The sequence below is a fragment of the Bombyx mandarina genome, chromosome 16 (assembly GCF_030267445.1).
Source record: "Bombyx mandarina strain Sakado chromosome 16, ASM3026744v2".
Taxonomy (NCBI): Eukaryota; Metazoa; Arthropoda; class Insecta; order Lepidoptera; family Bombycidae; genus Bombyx; species Bombyx mandarina.
In genome coordinates, this window is record NC_143222.1 from 12,406,916 (window position 1) to 12,425,694 (window position 18,779).

General features: G+C 40.7%; 3 protein-coding genes across 3 annotated transcripts; all 3 read right to left on the reverse strand.

Moving 5' to 3' along the window:
- Window positions 1–286: 286 nt before the first annotated feature.
- Cyp6ae7 (cytochrome P450 CYP6AE7) lies at window positions 287–4,408 on the reverse strand. The gene is made up of 2 exons (XM_028170970.2): window positions 2,070–4,408; window positions 287–1,608 (listed from the first exon to the last, which is right to left on the reverse strand). Exons 1-2 carry the CDS (start codon window positions 3,505–3,507, stop codon window positions 1,439–1,441), a joined length of 1,608 nt encoding a protein of 535 aa, XP_028026771.2. The 5' UTR covers window positions 3,508–4,408; the 3' UTR covers window positions 287–1,438.
- An 882-nt stretch (window positions 4,409–5,290) lies between these two features.
- LOC114240419 (cytochrome P450 6B5) lies at window positions 5,291–11,738 on the reverse strand. The gene is made up of 2 exons (XM_089733787.1): window positions 9,162–11,738; window positions 5,291–8,421 (listed from the first exon to the last, which is right to left on the reverse strand). The coding sequence occupies exons 1-2, from the start codon at window positions 10,537–10,539 to the stop codon at window positions 8,252–8,254; spliced, it is 1,548 nt and encodes a 515-aa protein (XP_089589913.1). The 5' UTR covers window positions 10,540–11,738; the 3' UTR covers window positions 5,291–8,251.
- Window positions 11,739–12,894: 1,156 nt separating this feature from the next.
- LOC114240452 (cytochrome P450 6B2-like) lies at window positions 12,895–17,359 on the reverse strand. Its single transcript, XM_089733782.1, has 2 exons — window positions 15,955–17,359; window positions 12,895–14,375 (listed from the first exon to the last, which is right to left on the reverse strand). Exons 1-2 carry the CDS (start codon window positions 17,333–17,335, stop codon window positions 14,185–14,187), a joined length of 1,572 nt encoding a protein of 523 aa, XP_089589908.1. The 5' UTR covers window positions 17,336–17,359; the 3' UTR covers window positions 12,895–14,184.
- Between the last annotated feature and the right edge of the window lie 1,420 nt (window positions 17,360–18,779).

The following is an 18,779-nucleotide window of genomic DNA, read 5'->3' on the forward strand; positions in this document are numbered from 1 at the left end:
TTTGTGGCCGGCATTCTAAAAGAAAAGTTTTTACTGTGTGACAATACTTATGACCTGACTAGTTATATTTAAGTTCATTATGGAGCCCTCATCCGAAAAATCGGACACCATTTTTCGGTCGGAATCTATTGATTATGACACTAATCATAAATACCTCTTTAAAATATGTCATCAAAACATATTTAGACATTCTGTTTAGATATTTCGGGAAAAAGGTTACCGACAAAATCTCTTCGGAACTATTTAAATAAAATAGTTTTATTCCGCAGTGAGTAAAACACTATTGTAAATTCGTTAAATATTTAATAATTAAGTGATTTTAGAGAGGAAGTCACAAGGAATGACGTTTGTTATTTTATTAACGAATAAATGTTCTGTAGGTGTTTTTTTTTTATCAGGCGGTCCCTTGATAGGTTTAAAATTTGGTGCGGCGCACCTTCCTTGAGGTGCGCTGCGGTAGTGTGTTACGGACTTTAGAGTCAGCAAAACAATTAAAATAGATTGTAATAGTCTAAGAAAAACACGTACTCAAAATACGATAACATTCAGCATGCTAGAAATGGGCAGATGGCACTGTACTACGCCATATCTTTATGTTTTGCGGCAACGACAACTTTATAAAATCAGTGTAGCAAATTTTAAAAATCGTCATATCGTTTACTTGGCAAATTTGAAGCACGAACTCGTCTTAGATTTCACATAATATCTAAATCACATCATCTTTGCACATAACAATATACTTACTTCCTATTAAAGTATAAATTCTACAAATACATTCATACTCAACAATATTTAAAATAAAATGAGCCAAGAACGTTTATCGATAAAACCTACTAACATTAAAATCTTCTGGGCAGCACTAAAACCGCCATGTTTTGTGGCCAGATGACGTCACAGTGGCACGAATTTTTTTGTTGACGTTTCATTTCCATAGGTTTCCTACTTCAGTGAAGTAACCACATCATGATAGACCTATAAGTAACCACGTCTTGTTATTTAAACGCTAAATCTATCTGTTGCTAATCGAATACATGGGAATATAAAGATGGTCCGCTATTATGAAGTCGTTGTCTAAAGGATAAGACGTCCGGTGTACTCATGTCGAACAAAGTGACTGTGCCGGTGTTCAAATCCCGTGAGAAGGCGTAAATTTTTGCATTATTAATGGTAATAGGTACTTAACAAGTGTTCCCGAATGACTTCCAACTCAAAGCAATAACATCGCAGAACCTGTTTAATAACTAATCAATTGAAACTCAGACCTCATGGCTCGAAGTGGCTGACGGCATTCACCTTGTTGATGTCTATGGGCTCCGTCCACCACTTAAAACTAGGCAGGCCGTGAGCTCATTCACCCTTCTACGTAATAAATAAATAGAAACCCGAGTAAATACATAATTAATGTTAAAAGTTCGCGTCAAATATGGCCCCGCCAGTATTAATTGTTTCTAGGCAAGAGATTCAGTCGTATTCCAATGTTGAGCTGCGTGACAATTGCTCTCTGTTCGAAGTTGATCGTCTCCGGCATGCCCTCGGCCAGACGCACCGTGTACCTCTTCAGTATGGTCACCAGGCCGGCCAACATCTGCATCTTCGCAAATCTCTGACCTGTAAATATATGGAAATATAGATTCCTCAATCTTTTACATACCTGGATGTATACTCGATTCATTGTTTTGTGGATTTTCGAAGCGAATTTACACTTTATACTTTAGACTCTTCGCCACCGTGCAACCGTTGTTTAAAAATTGAAACCTAATCTGCCTAAAATTTAAACGTTTTGAACATTTTCTTCAACTAAATATGTAAGGTAAAGCAAATTGATGAATGAAACAGATCCATGTCCAGAGTTCTTAAACATCAGTACATTAATAGAATGAGATCGAAATATCAATTGTAAGGAATAGGACAAATCCTTCAAATCGGAAAGCATATTTGAAACAAATTTTATGTGTTAGTCTCGTCACCACTATAATTATTTATTGGCTATTTACCATCCAAATCATACACTGGCAAGGGTCTTTAATGACTTTATCTAATGAAGGCCTTCTTTTGATAAGTCTACTTACCAATACAAGTTCGGGGCCTAGCTCCAAATGGTAAATACGTAAAGGGCCTGATATTCCTTTTCTCTTCCCCACAGAACCTCTCCGGTTTAAAGAGCTCTGGCTCCGGAAAGTATTCCGGGTCGCGATGCAGATGATAGACGAGAATATGAACGCGATCTCCTTTGTCGAGAGTCAGGCCGGTCGGGAATGTGTATTGTTCCATTACTTCTCTTGTCAATACTCCAAGAACAGGATACAAACGTAGCGCTTCATCTATACACGCCTCCACAAACGGGAGCTCCTTCACGCAATCATAATCTAGTTTATTGTTGTGCTTCTTAATGTATTCGTCTACTTCTTTCTGCGCTTTTTTCTGAACTACCAAATTCTTTGCCAGCTCGTACAAAGTAAAGCTTGAAATAGTGGATGAAGTTTCAAAGCCTGCGATAAAGAAGGCAACGCATTGCGAAACTAACAGCTCATCATCCACTTCTAGTTTTAGTTTACTCTCTGCTCTTTCGTCTCCTGTTTTAATCTTTAGCAAACGGTCGCCGACGATATGTCTGTTCTTCTTCAAATTTAACAACAGGTTGATGAAAACATTCTGTGAGGAAGGCTTGTAGTCCCGTGCTTCGAAAATCCCAACTAGAAGTTTATTAAAAAACTCATTTAAGTCCGTTGGAAATACTTTGAAACCTAGTCCATAGAATATTTCCGGCCAGATAGCTTTGACAACGTTCTTTATCCCTCGGTAGGTGGTGCTCTCGAAGAAAAGGTATCCCATAGTTTTGAAGATGTTATCCTTGGGTTCCTGCATCGCATTAGTGTCTACTCCGAACGCACAACCGCCTATGCAGTCCATTGTGAACCGCGACATCACAGACCTCATTTCAACTTCGGGTGCTAAAGATTCTTCATCCAGCAAACTCTCGAAAACACCAGAACATTTTTCGATAGTACGAAACATGTTTCTAATTTTTGAAGAAGAGAAAAGCGGCGTCAGGTTTTGTCGAATGACCTTCCAGCGGTCGCCGTACGTGAAAAATATGCCCTGCGTGATGACTTCATTGTGGGTGTATTTGGAGCCTTCTCTCCCGTGGAAATAGTAGAAATCTTTAATTAGTACCAGTTTAATGAATTCCGGGTCTTTAACTATTAAAGTGGGTTTTGTGCCAAAGAATGCACCAACGTAGGGGTCATTTGGAAACAATTTACTCAAATTATGCACCACGTCCAATAAGTTTTCCTTTAGAAGTATGTACCCAGAGTAGTTTCCGAGGAAAGGAGCCGGCTCTACGTAGCTCACATTCTTTTTTTGCCAATAATCAAATTTCCTTGTAGATATCCTATAGAGAATGTAAACACATAAACTCAGAATGAATATTATAGTTAATATCATTTTGTAACGTGCGACTGAATCTTTTCGAAGAATTCGTATCGTATTTATACCCATACCCATAAGTTCTGTTTCAAATGAAAATGCATTTTTTTAATGAAGTAATGTATTATTATTAAAATTCATACCTACATATTTACTAAAGTCTCAGCAAAAATAAAAATAAAAATGTGAGCCGTCACGGGACGCCTGGCAGATGTGAAACATCGACATTATTTTGTAAAAGTAATATGCAGAAAAGAACAGATTGTGATAGGAACTAAATATGTCATAATGATAAAATAAAATATTACGAAAAAAATATTTGTTTTCAATTAAAACACAGGTTATGTGTACTGTAGTAAACAATACTGTATATACTACGGAGTATACACTATAGGTATCCGAGCTCAGTGTAGTGAGAGAGATGGCTTAACGCCGGATCGAGTGGGAGAGAATCGCACAGTCAAATGCGCATGGCGACGCGTCGCCACGGCATGCGTCGCAACGGCAACGCCGGAAATCGGTTTTACGTGCGGCTATAGATGTTTCACATCAAAATTATTCTATTCGAAACGGCCACCTTTGGCTTTTATACAGGCCTTTAATCTGTTTGGCTACGAATCTATGGAACTACGCACTGTTTCCAAGGGAAATTTCGCCACTGCTTGCTTCAAAGATTTTTAAGAGACTCATGTCGCCATTTCGCTTAGAGCAAGTCATGTCCTCTAAAACTAACCATAATTTGAAGTCTAAGCGGTTGAGGTCTGATGACCTAGCTAGACGAGGGCCAGTCTTCAGCTCTTTTAAGGTCCGGAACATTGGTTTCAAGTCAGGATTCTGGTTTCAAGGCGATTGCTGCAATCCTATTTTAACACCTGTTCCGTATATTGTAATTTGATAATGAACACGAAAAAATAAAATATATGAAATGGCGCAAAATCAAAAAAAAAAAATTAAAGTAATGTTCCAAATTCCAGTTCCAAATTCAACAATATAATTAACAAGTTGAAACAAAAAATAGTTTTATGTAACAGTATTTATTGTCAGACTCTTCGGTTACAATTGTTGATCGAAGGTCAGACTAGTTATACCAACTTAGGCGTGGACGTGTGCATCGTTCTCACGACAATAGTTAGTGTGGCCACTTTCCAAGTTAAACAGGACATTCCTTGGAGTTTAATTGAGCACTGATGATAAGCTGGTGAAGCTAGTAGCAGAAATATTTACTTTATCAGAGAGCAAATCTACATTCCCGTTTCAAGGACTAATACCACAAAAAATTTTAAGCTTTCATTCCTACAGCTGATTAGTAAGTATGCTGTGTAAATATGCTCAAGTAATTATCTATCATCACACATTTGTTTATTTTTCTGAGTGCAGTTGCTTGTAAGCATCTGCATCGGTCTGGAAGCTGATGACCAAATACAACCATTGTGGTTTTCACTAAAAAAAATTTTACATATATTTATTTTACATAAATTTATCTATGTTTGGTGGAGAATGCTCTTAGGATTTTTTTAAGATTATCCTGTTATCTTCTTCTTATGGCGTGCCATTGCTGCAGAGTATTGGCCTCACTAACCATGGTTGTCATTTACATGTCTATGAGCTCCGGTAACTTTAAATGAGCCGAGAGCTTATCCATCAATCCAATCCAGAAAGTGGATTAGTTAAATAATGCTGAATAATTGTCCTTTTTAATACGCTTTTATTAGCTTCAGACGTATGTTAGTATGTAACGGGATCTTTGAACATGATTTGGACCCCCTCCAAAACGTCGGATTAACTCGAAATTTGGTATACTTATTAAGGGACAATAATAATTCAATATTAAAAATAACAAAAATTGAAATTCAACTAAAAATGCAAAATAAAAAATAGTTTAATAAAACAAAAAAAAAATGCTTTTATAGAAAATCCAAAAAAAAAATTTAAAATAAATTTTAATAAATTTGATATAAAATAGTGTAGGAAAAAATGATTTTATCAAAATGACCCTTCTACATATGATACCATGCATGATTTTCGATAAAAGCGTATTTGGTAAATATTTTAAAACTACTATTTATTTTCTTACACTATTTTTAATTCATATTTATTAAAATTTATTTTTACTATACATCGATGTTTATTAGTAGTTGTTCGTTGACGTAAATTGTTTTAAACGACAATTAAACAAATAAATGAAATACAATAGATAATGAAATTAAGTGATTTTACTTTTAAATTATGTGTTTTTAAGCAAACGTCATAGTTGTAATGTCAAAAAATAAGGTTATATATTTATCAATGGTTCATAAGTCTGAGTAGTGTGACACACAAAGAGAGCTCTTCTGTTTGCTTGCACTGCATCATCATCATCATCAGCCTTTATCTGCCCACTGCTGGACATAGGCCTTCCCCAATGCCTTCCACATAATGCGGTCCTCCGCCTTCCGCATCCAACGATTTACCGCCGTGCGCACTAAGTCGTCAGTCCACCTGGTTGGAGGACGCCCCACGCTCCTGGACCCATCCGTGGCCTCCATTCGAGGACTTTCCTCCCCCACCTGGCGTCGCTGGCTCGACAGATGTGACCGGCCCATTGCCACTTCAGCCTGCACTGCATGGGCTTTGGTAATTGAGTGGCCTGTTGCGTCTGCACTGATTTATATGACACTCGTGATCGAAAACATTATTATAGTTTTAATTTTTTATTGTACAGTGCAAAAGAAAAGACTAATAATAAGAATGTTCATTAGGTAATGCTCCCTGATTGAAGTGCGTTCTCTTATCTTTGTTCAAAGTTTTTGAAATGAAACCTCTTTAGAATCGTTGTGATTTAAAACTTGATGAAACGAAATGAAGTCGTCGTGGCCTAAAGGATAAGACGTCCGGTGCATTCGCGTTGAAGCGATGCAACGGTGTTCGAATCCCGCAGGCGGGTACCAATTTTTCTAATGAAATACGTACTCAACAAATGTTCACGATTGACTTCCACGGTGAAGGAATAACATCGTGTAATAAAAATCAAACCCGCAAAATTATAATTTGCGTAATTACTGGTGGTAGGGCCACTTGTGAGTCCGCGCGGATAGGTACCACCGCCCTGCCTATTTCTGCCGTGAAGCAGTAATGCGTTTCGGTTTGAAGGGTGGGGCAGCCGTTGTAACTATACTGAGACTTTAGAACTTGTAACTCAAGGTGGGTGGCGCGTCTACGTTGCAGATGTCTATGGGCTCAAGTAACCACTTAACACCAGGTGGGCTGTGAGCTCCTCCACCCATCTAAGCAATAAAAAAATATGAAACGAAACGAAAAATAGGTGTGCCGCGATTGGCTTGACTTCTATAAGGCTATGCGTCATAATAATCGCCTTATCGTTGCCGCTGCTGACTACTCCCCAAATCCTGATCACGCAGGAGCAAGTCACCGTCGTCGCCCTAGACATGTCCTTACGTATCCACCAGATCCAATAACCCTTGCATTAGATACATTCAGGTCTAACACTAGGAGCAGGCTTAGGGACCCCGAAAACCATACTCGTCGAACTCGGCAAAGAGTTCAACGTGCAACCCAACCTAAACATAAGCCCGCTGAGTTTCTCGCCGGATCTTTTCAGCGAGTCACGATTTCGATCCGGTAGTAAATTCATTAGCGAAGCAGTTACTCTTGAGTTGTTAGGTGTCCCTTGGAGGCACTTAGCTGTTAGCAAAGCCCACCCTACCTGGCTGAGCCCTTGCTCGCCCGCCTGTCCTTGTGAAACTGGAAAGGCCTCAAGCCCAACAGTAATCGCTCAATTATTAAAAAATATATATTCCTACGTTACAAATTGTAATTCGTGTTTTTGTAATGTATGTATTAATATTACTGTCATCATTTATAAAAATTGATTTCATTTTCTCCAAAAACTATAGTTTAGGTGACCGAGATTCCAAAAAGGTGATAAACTGGACAAATGAATAGTCTGAAAGACAAAACTTGCGAAATAATGGATGCGGCATAAAAATTTGTACTGCGGCTGTCCCATCCTTGAAATCGGATTCATTGAGTGTCTTGGTCACTTTCCAGGTCTTACGTCTAGACAGGAAAACACTTTTAACAATGGAGTCGAACATGGTCAACTTGATCCGGTAAGTCATGGTACTTGACTCCCAGACTGGTTTCAACTGCGCGAACGCACCCCTGGCTTTCCTGATTCGTGTATCTATATCCTCGTACGAGTCACCCTGATTGGATATGGAACTCCCCAGAAAACTTACTGGTCATGAAGCAAGAAGTAGTGACTATACCACGGGACATTGAATGGAGCGAAAATATCTTAGAGGACCTTTAATGTCGATGACGCCGACTTTGGGTCAGATGCAAACAAAGCTTGAGGATCTCTGTTTGGCTGCCGAGAAAAGAGGCTTGCGTAATTAATTAATTAATTGTAATTAACACCAACAAAACCGTCGACATTTTTGTCAAAAAACACTACCCCTCTAAAGATCCAAAGCTGTGTGTTGGAGGCAGTACAGAGGTCTAACATGTGTTAACTTTATAAATCTAATTACTTCCTTTTTCCCTACCTATTCGTTGGTAACCTCTTTAGGTTAACTAACGCGTAACTGGAATAGCCCTTTGTTTCCAGTTACGCGCGGACGAGTAGGTGAGTAAAACTCAAACCTCATAGTTCTAAGTGGCTGGCGGCATTCTCCTTGTTGATGTCTATGGGCTTCGGGAACCATTTAACACCAGGCCGGCCGTATGCTCATTCACCCTTTTACGTCATAAATAAATGGAAACCTGAGTAAGTACAACATTAATGTTAAAAGTAATCGCGTCAAATATGGCCCCGCCAGTATTAATTGTTTCTAGGCAAGAGATTCAGTCGTACTCCAATGTTGGGCTGCGAGGCAATTGCTTTCGGTTCGAAGTTGATCGTCTCCGGCATTCCCTCGGCCAGACGCACCGTGTACCTCTTCAGTATGGGCACCAGGCCGGCCAACATCTGCATCTTCGCAAATCTCTCGCCTGGAAAATTTTGATTCATCAATGTTTTACATACATTCAATGTACACTAAATTCATTGCTTAGTGGATTTTTCAAAAGCGAAATTAGATTTTATATAAATGTAGTTCAGTGCAGGACGGTGTATTCAAAAACCAGTCACAGTTTTCGCCACTATGACCATTTTGTAAATATTCAAGGTAACGTTTTGGAACCTCTGGGTCTGCGGAGGGACTTCGGTTCCCTCTGTATTTTGTACCGTATGTTCCATGGGGAGTGCTCTGAGGAATTGTTCGAGATGATACCGGCATCTCGTTTTTACCATCGCACCTCCCGCCACCGGAGTAGAGTTCATCCATACTACCTGGAGCCACTGCGGTCATCCACAGTGCGTTTCCAGAGGTCTTTTTTGCCACGTACCATCCGGCTATGGAATGAGCTCCCCTCCACGGTGTTTCCCGAGCGCTATGACATGTCCTTCTTCAAACGAGGCTTGTGGAGAGTATTAAGCGGTAGGCAGCGGCTTGGCTCTGCCCCTGGCATTGCTGAAGTCCATGGGCGACGGTAACCACTCACCATCAGGTGGGCCGTATGCTCGACTGCCTACAAGAGCAATAAAAAAAAAAAAAACGTAAGATTAATATTATACTGTTATTGCTAGTCACATTATTTTTTTAATTGCTTAAACGGGTGTACTAGCTAACGGTAGATCTGGTGCTAAGTGGTCAGTGGTAATGAAGGCTTTTTTTGATAAGTCTACTCACCAATACAAACCCGAGGTCCAGCTCCAAATGGCAAATATGTAAAGGGCCTGATATTCTTCTTCTCTTCCCCATAGAACCTCTCTGGTTTGAAGAGCTCGGGCTCCGGAAAGTATTCCGGGTCGTGATGCAGATGATACACAGGAATATGAACGCGATCTCCTTTGTCGAGAGTCAGGCCGGTCGGGAATGTGTATCGTTCCCCTGTTTGTCTTGATATTACCCCAAAAAGAGGATACAAACGTAGCGCTTCATCTATACACGCCTCCACAAACGGGAGCTCCTTCACGCAATCATAATCTAGTTTATTGTTGTGCTTCTTAATGTATTCGTCTACTTCTTTCTGTGCTCTTTTCTGAACATCTGGATTCTTTGCCAGCTCGTACAAAGTAAAGGTTAAAGAATTGGATGAAGTTTCAAAACCAGCGATAAAGAATGAAACGCATTGTGCAACTAACAGATCATCATTCACTTCTAGTTCTAATTTACTGTCTGCTCCTTCGTCTCCTGTTTTAATCTTTTGCAAGCGGTCGCCGACGATATGTCTGTTCTTCTTCAAATTTAACAACAGGTCGACGAAATCGGTACGTTCGGAAGGCTTGTAGTCCCGTGCTTCGAAAATTCTTACTAGAAGTTTACTGAAAAACTTATGTATATCCGTTGGAAATACTTTGAAACCTAGTCCATAGAATATTTCCGGCCAGATAGCTTTGACAACGTTTTTTATACCTCGGGAGGTGGTGGTCTCCAAGAAAAGGCATCCCATAGTTGTGAAGATGTTATCCTTGGGTTCCTGCATCGCATTAATGTCTACTCCGAACACACAACCGCCTATGCAGTCCATTGTGAACCGCGACATTAAAGATTTCATTTCAACTTCGGGTGCTAAAGATTCTTCATCCAGCAAATTCTCGAAAACACTAGAACAATGTTCGATAATACGAAACATGCTTCTCATTTTTGAAGAAGAGAAAAGCGGCGTCACGTTTTGTCGGATGACCTTCCAGCGGTCGCCGTACGTGAAAATGATGCCCTGCGTGATGACTTCTTTGTGGGTGTACTCGAAGCACTCTTTGCCACTGAAGTAAAAAAAATCCTTTGTCAACACGAGTTTGATGAACTCCGGGTCCTTAACGATTAAAGTGGGCTTTGTGCCGAAGAATGCACCAACGTAGGGATCATTTGGAAACAATTTACTCAAATTATACACCACGTCCAATAAGTTTTCCTTTAGAAGTATGTACCCAGAGTAGTTTCCAAGGAAAGGAGTCGGCTGTACGTAATTCACATTCTTCTTTTGCCAATAATCAAATTTCCTTGTAGATATCCTATAGAGAATGTAAACACATAAACTCAGAATGAATATTATAGTTAATATCATTTTGTAACGTGCGACTGAATCCTTTCGAAGAACTTGTATCGTATATATATACCAGCTTTGGCGTGGACGTGTGCATCGTTGTCATAACAATAGTCGGTGTAGCCACTTTCCAAGTTATACAGGACATTCCTTCGATTTTAGTTGAGCACTGATGATAAGCTGGTGAAGCTAGTAGCGCAATTATATTTACTTTAGCAGAGAGCAAATCTACATTCCCGTTTTGTTTTATTTTTGTTATTGCTTAGATGGGTGGACGAGCTCACAGCCCGCTTGATGTTATAGTGGTTACTGGGACCCATAGACATCTACAACATAAATGCGCCACCCACCTTGAGATATAAGTTCTAAGGTCTCAGTATAGTTACAACGGCTGCAAAACCCTTCAAACCGAAACGCATTACTGCTTCACGGCAGAAATAGGCAGGGTGATGGTACCTACCTGTGCGCACTCACAAGAGATCCTACCACCAGTAAAGAGACGAGGACTAATACCACGAAATATTCAAATCTTTAATTCCTACTAGTGATTAATAAGTATGCTGTTTGAATATGTTCAAGTAATATTCTATCATCACACATTTGTTTATAACTCTGAACGCAATGGCGTGTAAGTATTTGCATCGGTCTGGACGGTGCTCCGCTTCCCCGTCGAGCGTGGTTCCACAGGGTCAGTCCTTGGCCCTCTCTTGTGGAACTTCGGCTATGATTGAGTCCTGTGGGGCACCCTTCGCGCTCCTCTCCCGGGTCTGAGCGGGTTTGTTCCTGGTTTATTACGCGGATGACAATCTGGTCCTGGCCTGGGAGAAGGATTTGCGCGAGTCTGCCTGTCTTTCCTGTGCAAGGGTGACCTTCGTCATCGGCAGGATCCGAAAACTGGGTCTAGAGGTGGGACTGGTGGCGACAGAAGTTCGAGTCCGGTAGCTTCAATCTTGGTGTGCCGTTTTCGAGGCATGGTGTCCTCTCGGTGATGATCACGGGGCGCCCTGAGGGGGCTGGGGCTGCATCGCACGCTGCCGTCACTCTAGCGCGCTGGCACCAAGAGGATAGGACGACGCGTCGCCAAACATACTATGGAAGAGCAACCTGGTTGGCGGTGTATCGCGTTCCAACCCAGGAGGCTGGTTCTAACCCAGCGGGGTATCCGGGAACACTAACGGCATCGCCCGGGCGGCCTGGTAGAGCCGCCGTACGGTCCGCCGACTATCTTCTCGACGACCCGTCGGTCGAGCGTTCTTGGGGTGGCACCACGAGTCTGGTGTAGTGTTGACCGCGGTTCCCGCGGGACCCATATTCTGACCGGATTATGACCCCAGGCGAAAATCGGACATCGGGTGTAAGAGTGCCGGGGAATCGTTTAGTGCGGTAGGGCCCTAAAACATCCTTGGGCCCGCGGTTCGTAGTCGCGGACAAGTCCCGCATACTGCGCGATCCCTAGGCGCGGAGACCACGTAGGAGGTTCGGCCCCTCGGATGAAAAACAAAACAAAAAAACGGTTGTGCCATACATAACTGTGAACAGTGAAAAACAGTTGGATAGTCGAAGCAAAAGACAAAAAGATCGAACCAGTGCATCGCTTCCATCCGTTTATTGCTTCGATTGTAGAGTGGGCTAGTAATTTTTATAATACAGTTAAAATTTCGACCTCATATCCCTTTTTTTTTTTTTTTTTTTTTCCTACCTAAGCTGAGAGCCTTGAGAGGCTATATCAGCGTAACCCTAACTTTAGTAGGTGAGCTCACGGGGCTCAAACCTGATGACGTTGCTAACACGAACCCTAGCAAGAGTCGTGCTTCGCAGAATCTACCACCGGATCGGAAACGCGACCCACTGAGAAGATCCGGCGAGAAACTCAGTGGGCTGTGTCTGAGAGTTAATTTACTCGTCGAGCCCTTCGTCGCAAGCGACGGGTTCGACGAGAACGGTGACCAGTGCTTGAATTACCTAAAAGCACCGTTAGTGGATCGGGAGGATCCGAGATGACGTGTTTTGGGCGACGTCGACTGCTTTCCATTCTGTCCGCAGGATCGGGAATGTAGTTACCGGCGGCCACGATGAGAGGGTTCTCGTGTCGTGCCGCTTTATCGAAGTGGCCTCATATCCCTATAATATGGTCGTCATTTATATGGACATGTCTATGAGCTTCAGTAATCATAGAGCCCACAGGTTTATCCATTCATCGTCCATCAATCCAGTTCAGAAACATTATAAATAAGGAAAAAAAAAAATATTTGTCCTTATTTTTTTACATACTTAAATGTACATCGTTGTTTATAACTCTTAGTTCATTATCGTAAATTGTTTTAGAATACGAAGCGGCACTAATAAATGAAATAAATACATAATGAAACCAAGTGATTGTACTTTTCAATAATGTATTTGTAAGCAAATGCTATAGTTATAATGTCAAACAATAAGGTTATACATACGAGTATATTTTTCAATGGCTCATAATAAGTGTGACAAACAAAGAAAACTCTTGTATTGCTATTCGTCATTGCAGGCGCTTCGATAAATGAGTATAGGTTAACTAACTTCAATGAAACTTGTGATAGGAAATATTCGTAATTAACGCTTTAATGTCCATTGCAATAGAAAAGATTATCCATTACATAATGTTTCCTGATTTAGATTCGTTTTTGTTATCTTTGTTCAAAGACAAGTTAGGACAACAGCTAATTTCGTTAATATACAAATTATAAATCGTTTTTATGTTACATATGTATTTCAAATATCATTTATAAACTTAGTTTTATATTTTATTTTATATGGAAATGTAGTCTAGAACATAGAGAATCCAAAAAAAGGTGAGAAACTAGACAAATAAATAGTCTGAAAAACGAAACTTGTAGAATTATGGACGTGGCATTTGTACTACGGTTGTCCGATATTCCGAATCGGAGAGCTTGATCTCTCTGAGCTCCATCTCGTCTGAGATTGGATGCATGAGAGATAAGGGGACTGTCTAGAGAGCATTGGAGTCGTGGCCTAAAGGATAGGACGTAAGGTGCCGACGCATTGAGTGATGAGACTAAGCTGTGTGCTTAGTACGAAGTTGTTAAGGTTCTCGATAGCGTAAAAGTAGCGTAACAGTCAATAGCTCAAAATTGTATGCAATTGGTACAGCGCCCCTAGCGGCAAACGTAGGTAAACGTTCCAGCTCCATACAATATTTGAGTTAACTTTTACGCTATCGAGAACGTTAAAAAACTCGCACTGAGCACACTAGTGCAGGCAAGTATCAAATTTTAAGGTAATACGCAGCTTTTTTTTAACGTTAGGGAATCCATTAACGGATACCCGGTCGCGGAGGTATATAAATACACACCTAACACGTGTTAACTTATTAATCCTTAATCTTAGGGTGTATTATGTGTCTGGATGAACGCTATCCTGTCTATTTTTACCGCGAGCAAGGCACCCCTCCGTTCTGATGGGTACTTATATTATTATGCTATTGAAATGTCGACTTCGAGCTTCGAAGCGGGCGACTAATCAGGAAGTCACTCAATATCGCCCACTTAACAACTGAAATAAATAAAGCTCCGTATCCAAGCCAGTCAAAAGCACGCAGACCGGGCCATCAAATTTAGTATCCGTTTGCTTTGACTGCTTACGGTATAGCCGGACTTAGAACTCTTATTACGTCTATGCGAAAATTCTTTTTTGCCAATCATTTCTCGGAACGAATTTTAGTCGCAAGCTAATGGCTGGCTGCGTAACAATGGCTTTGGGTTCGATATCGATCGTCTCCGGCATACCGTCGGCCAGTTGCACTGTGTACTTCTTCAGTGTTGTCACCAGACCGGCCAGGATCTGCATCTTCGCGAACCTCATACCTGGAAAAGCAAATAAATAATTGAAGTCGTCTTGGCCTAAAAGATACGACGCCTGTACATTCATGTCGTGCGATGCGATGCCAGTGTTCGAATCCCGCCGGCAGGTAATAATTTTTCTAAAGAAAAACGTATTGAACATAAGCTAACGAATAATATGCACCAATAACGATGTGTAATAAAAATGAAACGCGGAAACATTTTAATTTGCCTATTTGCTGGTGGTCTCGTGAGTCCGCACGGGTAGGCACCACCACCCTGCCTATTTCTGCCGTGAAGCAGTAATGCGTTTCGGTTTGAAGGGCGGAGCAGCCGTTGTACTGTTAAAAGTGAGATCTTAAAAATCACGTCTCAAATTGGGTGGCCATTTACGTTGTTGATGTCTCTGGACTCCGGTGACCATTTAAAACCAGGCGGGCTGTGAGCTCGTTCACACATCTAAGCGATATTTATTTATTTATACTTTATGCACAAAACAAAACTTGTACACGGGCGGACTTAATGCCATGGGCATTCTCTTCCAGTCGACCATAGGATAGTGCAGAGATAATGCATGGTAGGTGCATTAACAAAAGATAAACAAACAACAACAACAAAACAAAAAAAGAACAAAATCCAAACAAAAATCTTCCTTAAAATAACATCTCAGTATTATAGAATACACATAATAGGTACTTATATAGATAATAATTTTTTTTTCATTAAATTAGAATACAACTTGAGTTTTCTATACAATCCTTTGAGCAGACGGGCTTACGGTTAAAGGACCCGTTACAACAAAGTAAATACAACACTTTTTATACATAAAATATCGACAGCCATGCGAATCGATGCATAACATAAAAACTACAATAATGAGAATGAAATACGAATAGACAAACAATATTTACATTTCAAAGTCAATGTTGTTTGACATTATTTTGTTTGATAAATTTTATAGTACATATTTGGCTTTCAGTTTTTTTTTTTTTTTTATAATGCCTTATTGAGATACCAGTTGGCGTGTGTATTCTGTATTAGCATTTTTTTTTTATTGCTTAGATGGGTGGACGAGCTCACCGCCCACTTGGTGTTGAGTGGTTACTGGAGCCCATAGACATCTACAACGTAAAACGCGCCACCCACCTTGAGATATAAGTTTTAAGGTCTCAAGTATAGTTACAACGGCTGCCCCACCCTTCAAACCGTAACGCCTTACTGCTTCACGGCAAAAATAGGCAGGGTCGTGGTACCTACCCGCGCGGACTCTCAAGAGGTCCTACCACCAGCTTCTCTTCTTTTGTTGTATTTTTTCCCGGTTTATTTATTCATTGTTGTATTTTTCGTGTGCGTCGATTATACAGTAAGCTTTTGCTATTAAAGTACTTTCAATTTGGAAACGGTTATTGTTTAGGTCCGAAATAATCCTGAGGATTTTATTTATAATAAATTATTGACAGCGTTTAGTTATAGTTACAAGAATATTAAGTGAGGACAATGAACTTCGAAAATCCCTCAAACTCAACTTGGTAATAAAGAAACGAATATAGGTGGTAAGCATGCTCGTGAAAAGCCAATTCAGGTAAATGACAAAACTTCTCACCAATACAAATGCGTGGTCCGTCCCCAAATGGCAAGTACGTAAAGGGCCTGATATTCTTCTTTTCTTCCCCATAAAACCTCTCCGGCTTGAAGAGCTCTGGCTCCGGAAAGTATTCCGGGTCGCGTTGCAGATGATACACGGGAATATGAACGCGATCTCCTTTGTCGAGAGTCAGGCCGGTCGGGAATGTGTATTGTTCCATTACTTCTCTTGTTAATACTCCAAGAACAGGATACAAACGTAGCGCTTCATCTATACACGCCTCCACAAACGAGAGCTCCTTCACGCAATCATAATCTAGTTTATTGTTGTGCTTCTTAATATATTCGTCTACTTCTTTCTGTGCTCTTTTCTGAACATCTGGATTCTTTGCCAGCTCGTACAAAGTAAAGTTTGAAATAGTGGATGAAGTTTCAAAACCTGCGCTAAAGAAAGCTAGGCATTGCCCCACTAAAAGCCCATCATCCACTTCCAGTTCAAATTTACTGTCTGCTCCTTCGTCTCCTGTTGTAGTCTTTTGCAAACGGTCGCCGACGATATGTCTGTTCTTCTTCAAATTTAACAACAGGTCAACGAAATCGTTCCGTGAGGAAGGCTTGTAGTCCCGTGCTTCGAAAATCCCTACTAGAAGTTTACTAAAAAACTCATTTAAATCCGTTGGAAATACTTTGAGACCTAGTCCATAGAATATCCCTGGCCAAATGGCTCTGAGAACGTTCTTGATCCCTCGGTAGGTGGTGCTCTCGAAGAAAAGGTATCCCATAGTTGTGAACATGTTATCCTTGGGTTCCTGCATCGCATTAGTGTCTACTCCGAACACACAACCGCCTATGCAGTCCATTGTGAACCGCGACATTAAAGACTTCATTTCAACTTCGGGTGCTAAAGATTCTTCATCCAGCAAATTCTCGAAAATATCAGAACATTTCTCGATAATATGAAACATGTTTCTCATTTTTGAAGAAGAGAAAAGCGGCGTCAGGTTTTGCCGGATGACCTTCCACCGATCACCGTACGTAAAAAATATGTTCTGTGTTACAACTTCATTGTGGGTGTATTTGGAGCCTTCTCTGCCGTTGAAATGGTAGAAATCTTTAGTTAATACCAGTTTAATGAATTCCGGGTCTTTAACTATTAAAGTCGGCTCTGTGCCAAAGAACGCGCCAATGTAGGGGTCATTTGGAAATAATTTGCACAAATTATGCACCACTTTGGATATACTTTCCTTTAGTAGGATATAACCTGAATAATTTCCTAGGATAGGAACCGGCGGTACAAAACTCACATTCTTCTTTCGCCAATAATCAAATCTTCTGTTGCACACTCTATATATAAAATAAACGCACACACTTAGAATGAACAGTAGAGTTGAGAACAACATTTTGTGCGACTGAATCTTATCAAAAAACTTATATCGTATTTATACATGCTCCTCGCGTAAATCTGTGCGATTTTGTTATGAAATTGGTGCATACACTTTTCAAATTTGTGAGACATTCCTAGACTACTCACTACGGGAAGGACATGTTGAGTTCTCATATTTTTATACGTAATATATTTATAGAGAGATTGCTTTGCTTATTGAGATTTATAGAGAGATTGCTACTGATGGTAAGACCTCTTGTGAGTCCGCACGGACCCTGCCTATTTCTGCCGTGAAGCAGTAATGCGTTTCGGTTTGAAGGGTGAGGCAGCCGTTGTAACTATACTGAGACCTTAGAACTTATATCTCAAGGTGGGTGGCGCATTTACGTTGTAGATGTCTATAGGGTCCAGTAACCACTTAACACCAGGTGGGCTGTGAGCTCGTCCACCCAACAGTGCAATAAAAAAAAAATTGAAGGATGGGCAGTCGCAATTCAAACGGCGCATCTATTATTTAGGAATGTTTGTTTATCAATTATTCATTTGTCTACTTTGTTAACGTTTTTTTTATAGATTTTAGTGTTCTAGACTGCATTTTCAGTTAAAAGAAAAAAATTATTACAAAAAATGGTTACATTAATTTTAATATCTATATTGTGTGTGTTAATACCCGATATATTACAAACACGAATTACGATATGAATTTTTTTAATATTATCAGTTTTTTTTTACTTTAAATTGTACAAAGAGAAGACGTATTGACATATAATTACATTACATTAATCACTAGTTTTATGATATACCTAATGTTAAATGATTAACGAATCCCATAGTTATTACAATGTCAATGTCCTCCCTCCCCCTACCTCCTCGGTTGGTACATACGCATCCTAATAAAAATTACGCTTTGGGATGCTTAACGACTGAGGGAAGATCTTCCACCGAGCGGGTGATATTTACTCGGTAGACCGACACGGTCCGATTGTTGTTTTTTTTTTTTTTTTCCTACCTAAGCTGATAGCCTTTAGAGGCTATTTCAGCGTAACCGTGGCTAGTAGGTGAGCTCACGGGGCTCAAACCTGATGACGATGCTAACACGAACCCTAGCAAGAGCCGTGCTTCGCAGAATCTACCACCGGATCGGAAACGCGACCCACTGAGAAGATCCGGCGAGAAACTCAGTGGGCTGTGTCTGAGAGTTAATTTACTGGTCGAGCCCTTCGTCGCAAGCGACGGGTTCGACGAGAACGGTGACCGGTGCTTGAAGTACCTAAAAACACCGTTAGTGGATCGGGAGGATCCGAGATGACGTGTTTTGGGCGACGTCGACTGCTTTCCATTGTGTCCGCAGGATCGGGAATGTAGTTACCGGCGGCCACGATGAGAGGGTTCTCGTGTCGTGCCGCTTTATCGAAGCGCCGAATGTTGTTGTTCGGACCTTGTATATATGCGCTTTATCT

Bases quoted from the DNA above. Each gene is read 5' to 3' on its own strand.
- LOC114240419 (XM_089733787.1), bottom strand. From the start codon at position 10,539: ATGATATTAACTATAATATTCATTCTGAGTTTATGTGTTTACATTCTC. The intron at 8,422-9,161 runs GTGAGTAGACTT...AAAATTTTCCAG, and splicing joins TGGACCTCGGGTTTGTATTG to GCGAGAGATTTGCGAAGATG.
- LOC114240452 (XM_089733782.1), bottom strand. From the start codon at position 17,335: ATGTTGTTCTCAACTCTACTGTTCATTCTAAGTGTGTGCGTTTATTTT. The intron at 14,376-15,954 runs GTGAGAAGTTTT...TTGCTTTTCCAG, and splicing joins CGGACCACGCATTTGTATTG to GTATGAGGTTCGCGAAGATG.
- Cyp6ae7 (XM_028170970.2), bottom strand. From the start codon at position 3,507: ATGGGTATGGGTATAAATACGATACGAATTCTTCGAAAAGATTCAGTC. The intron at 1,609-2,069 runs GTAAGTAGACTT...ATATATTTACAG, and splicing joins TAGGCCCCGAACTTGTATTG to GTCAGAGATTTGCGAAGATG.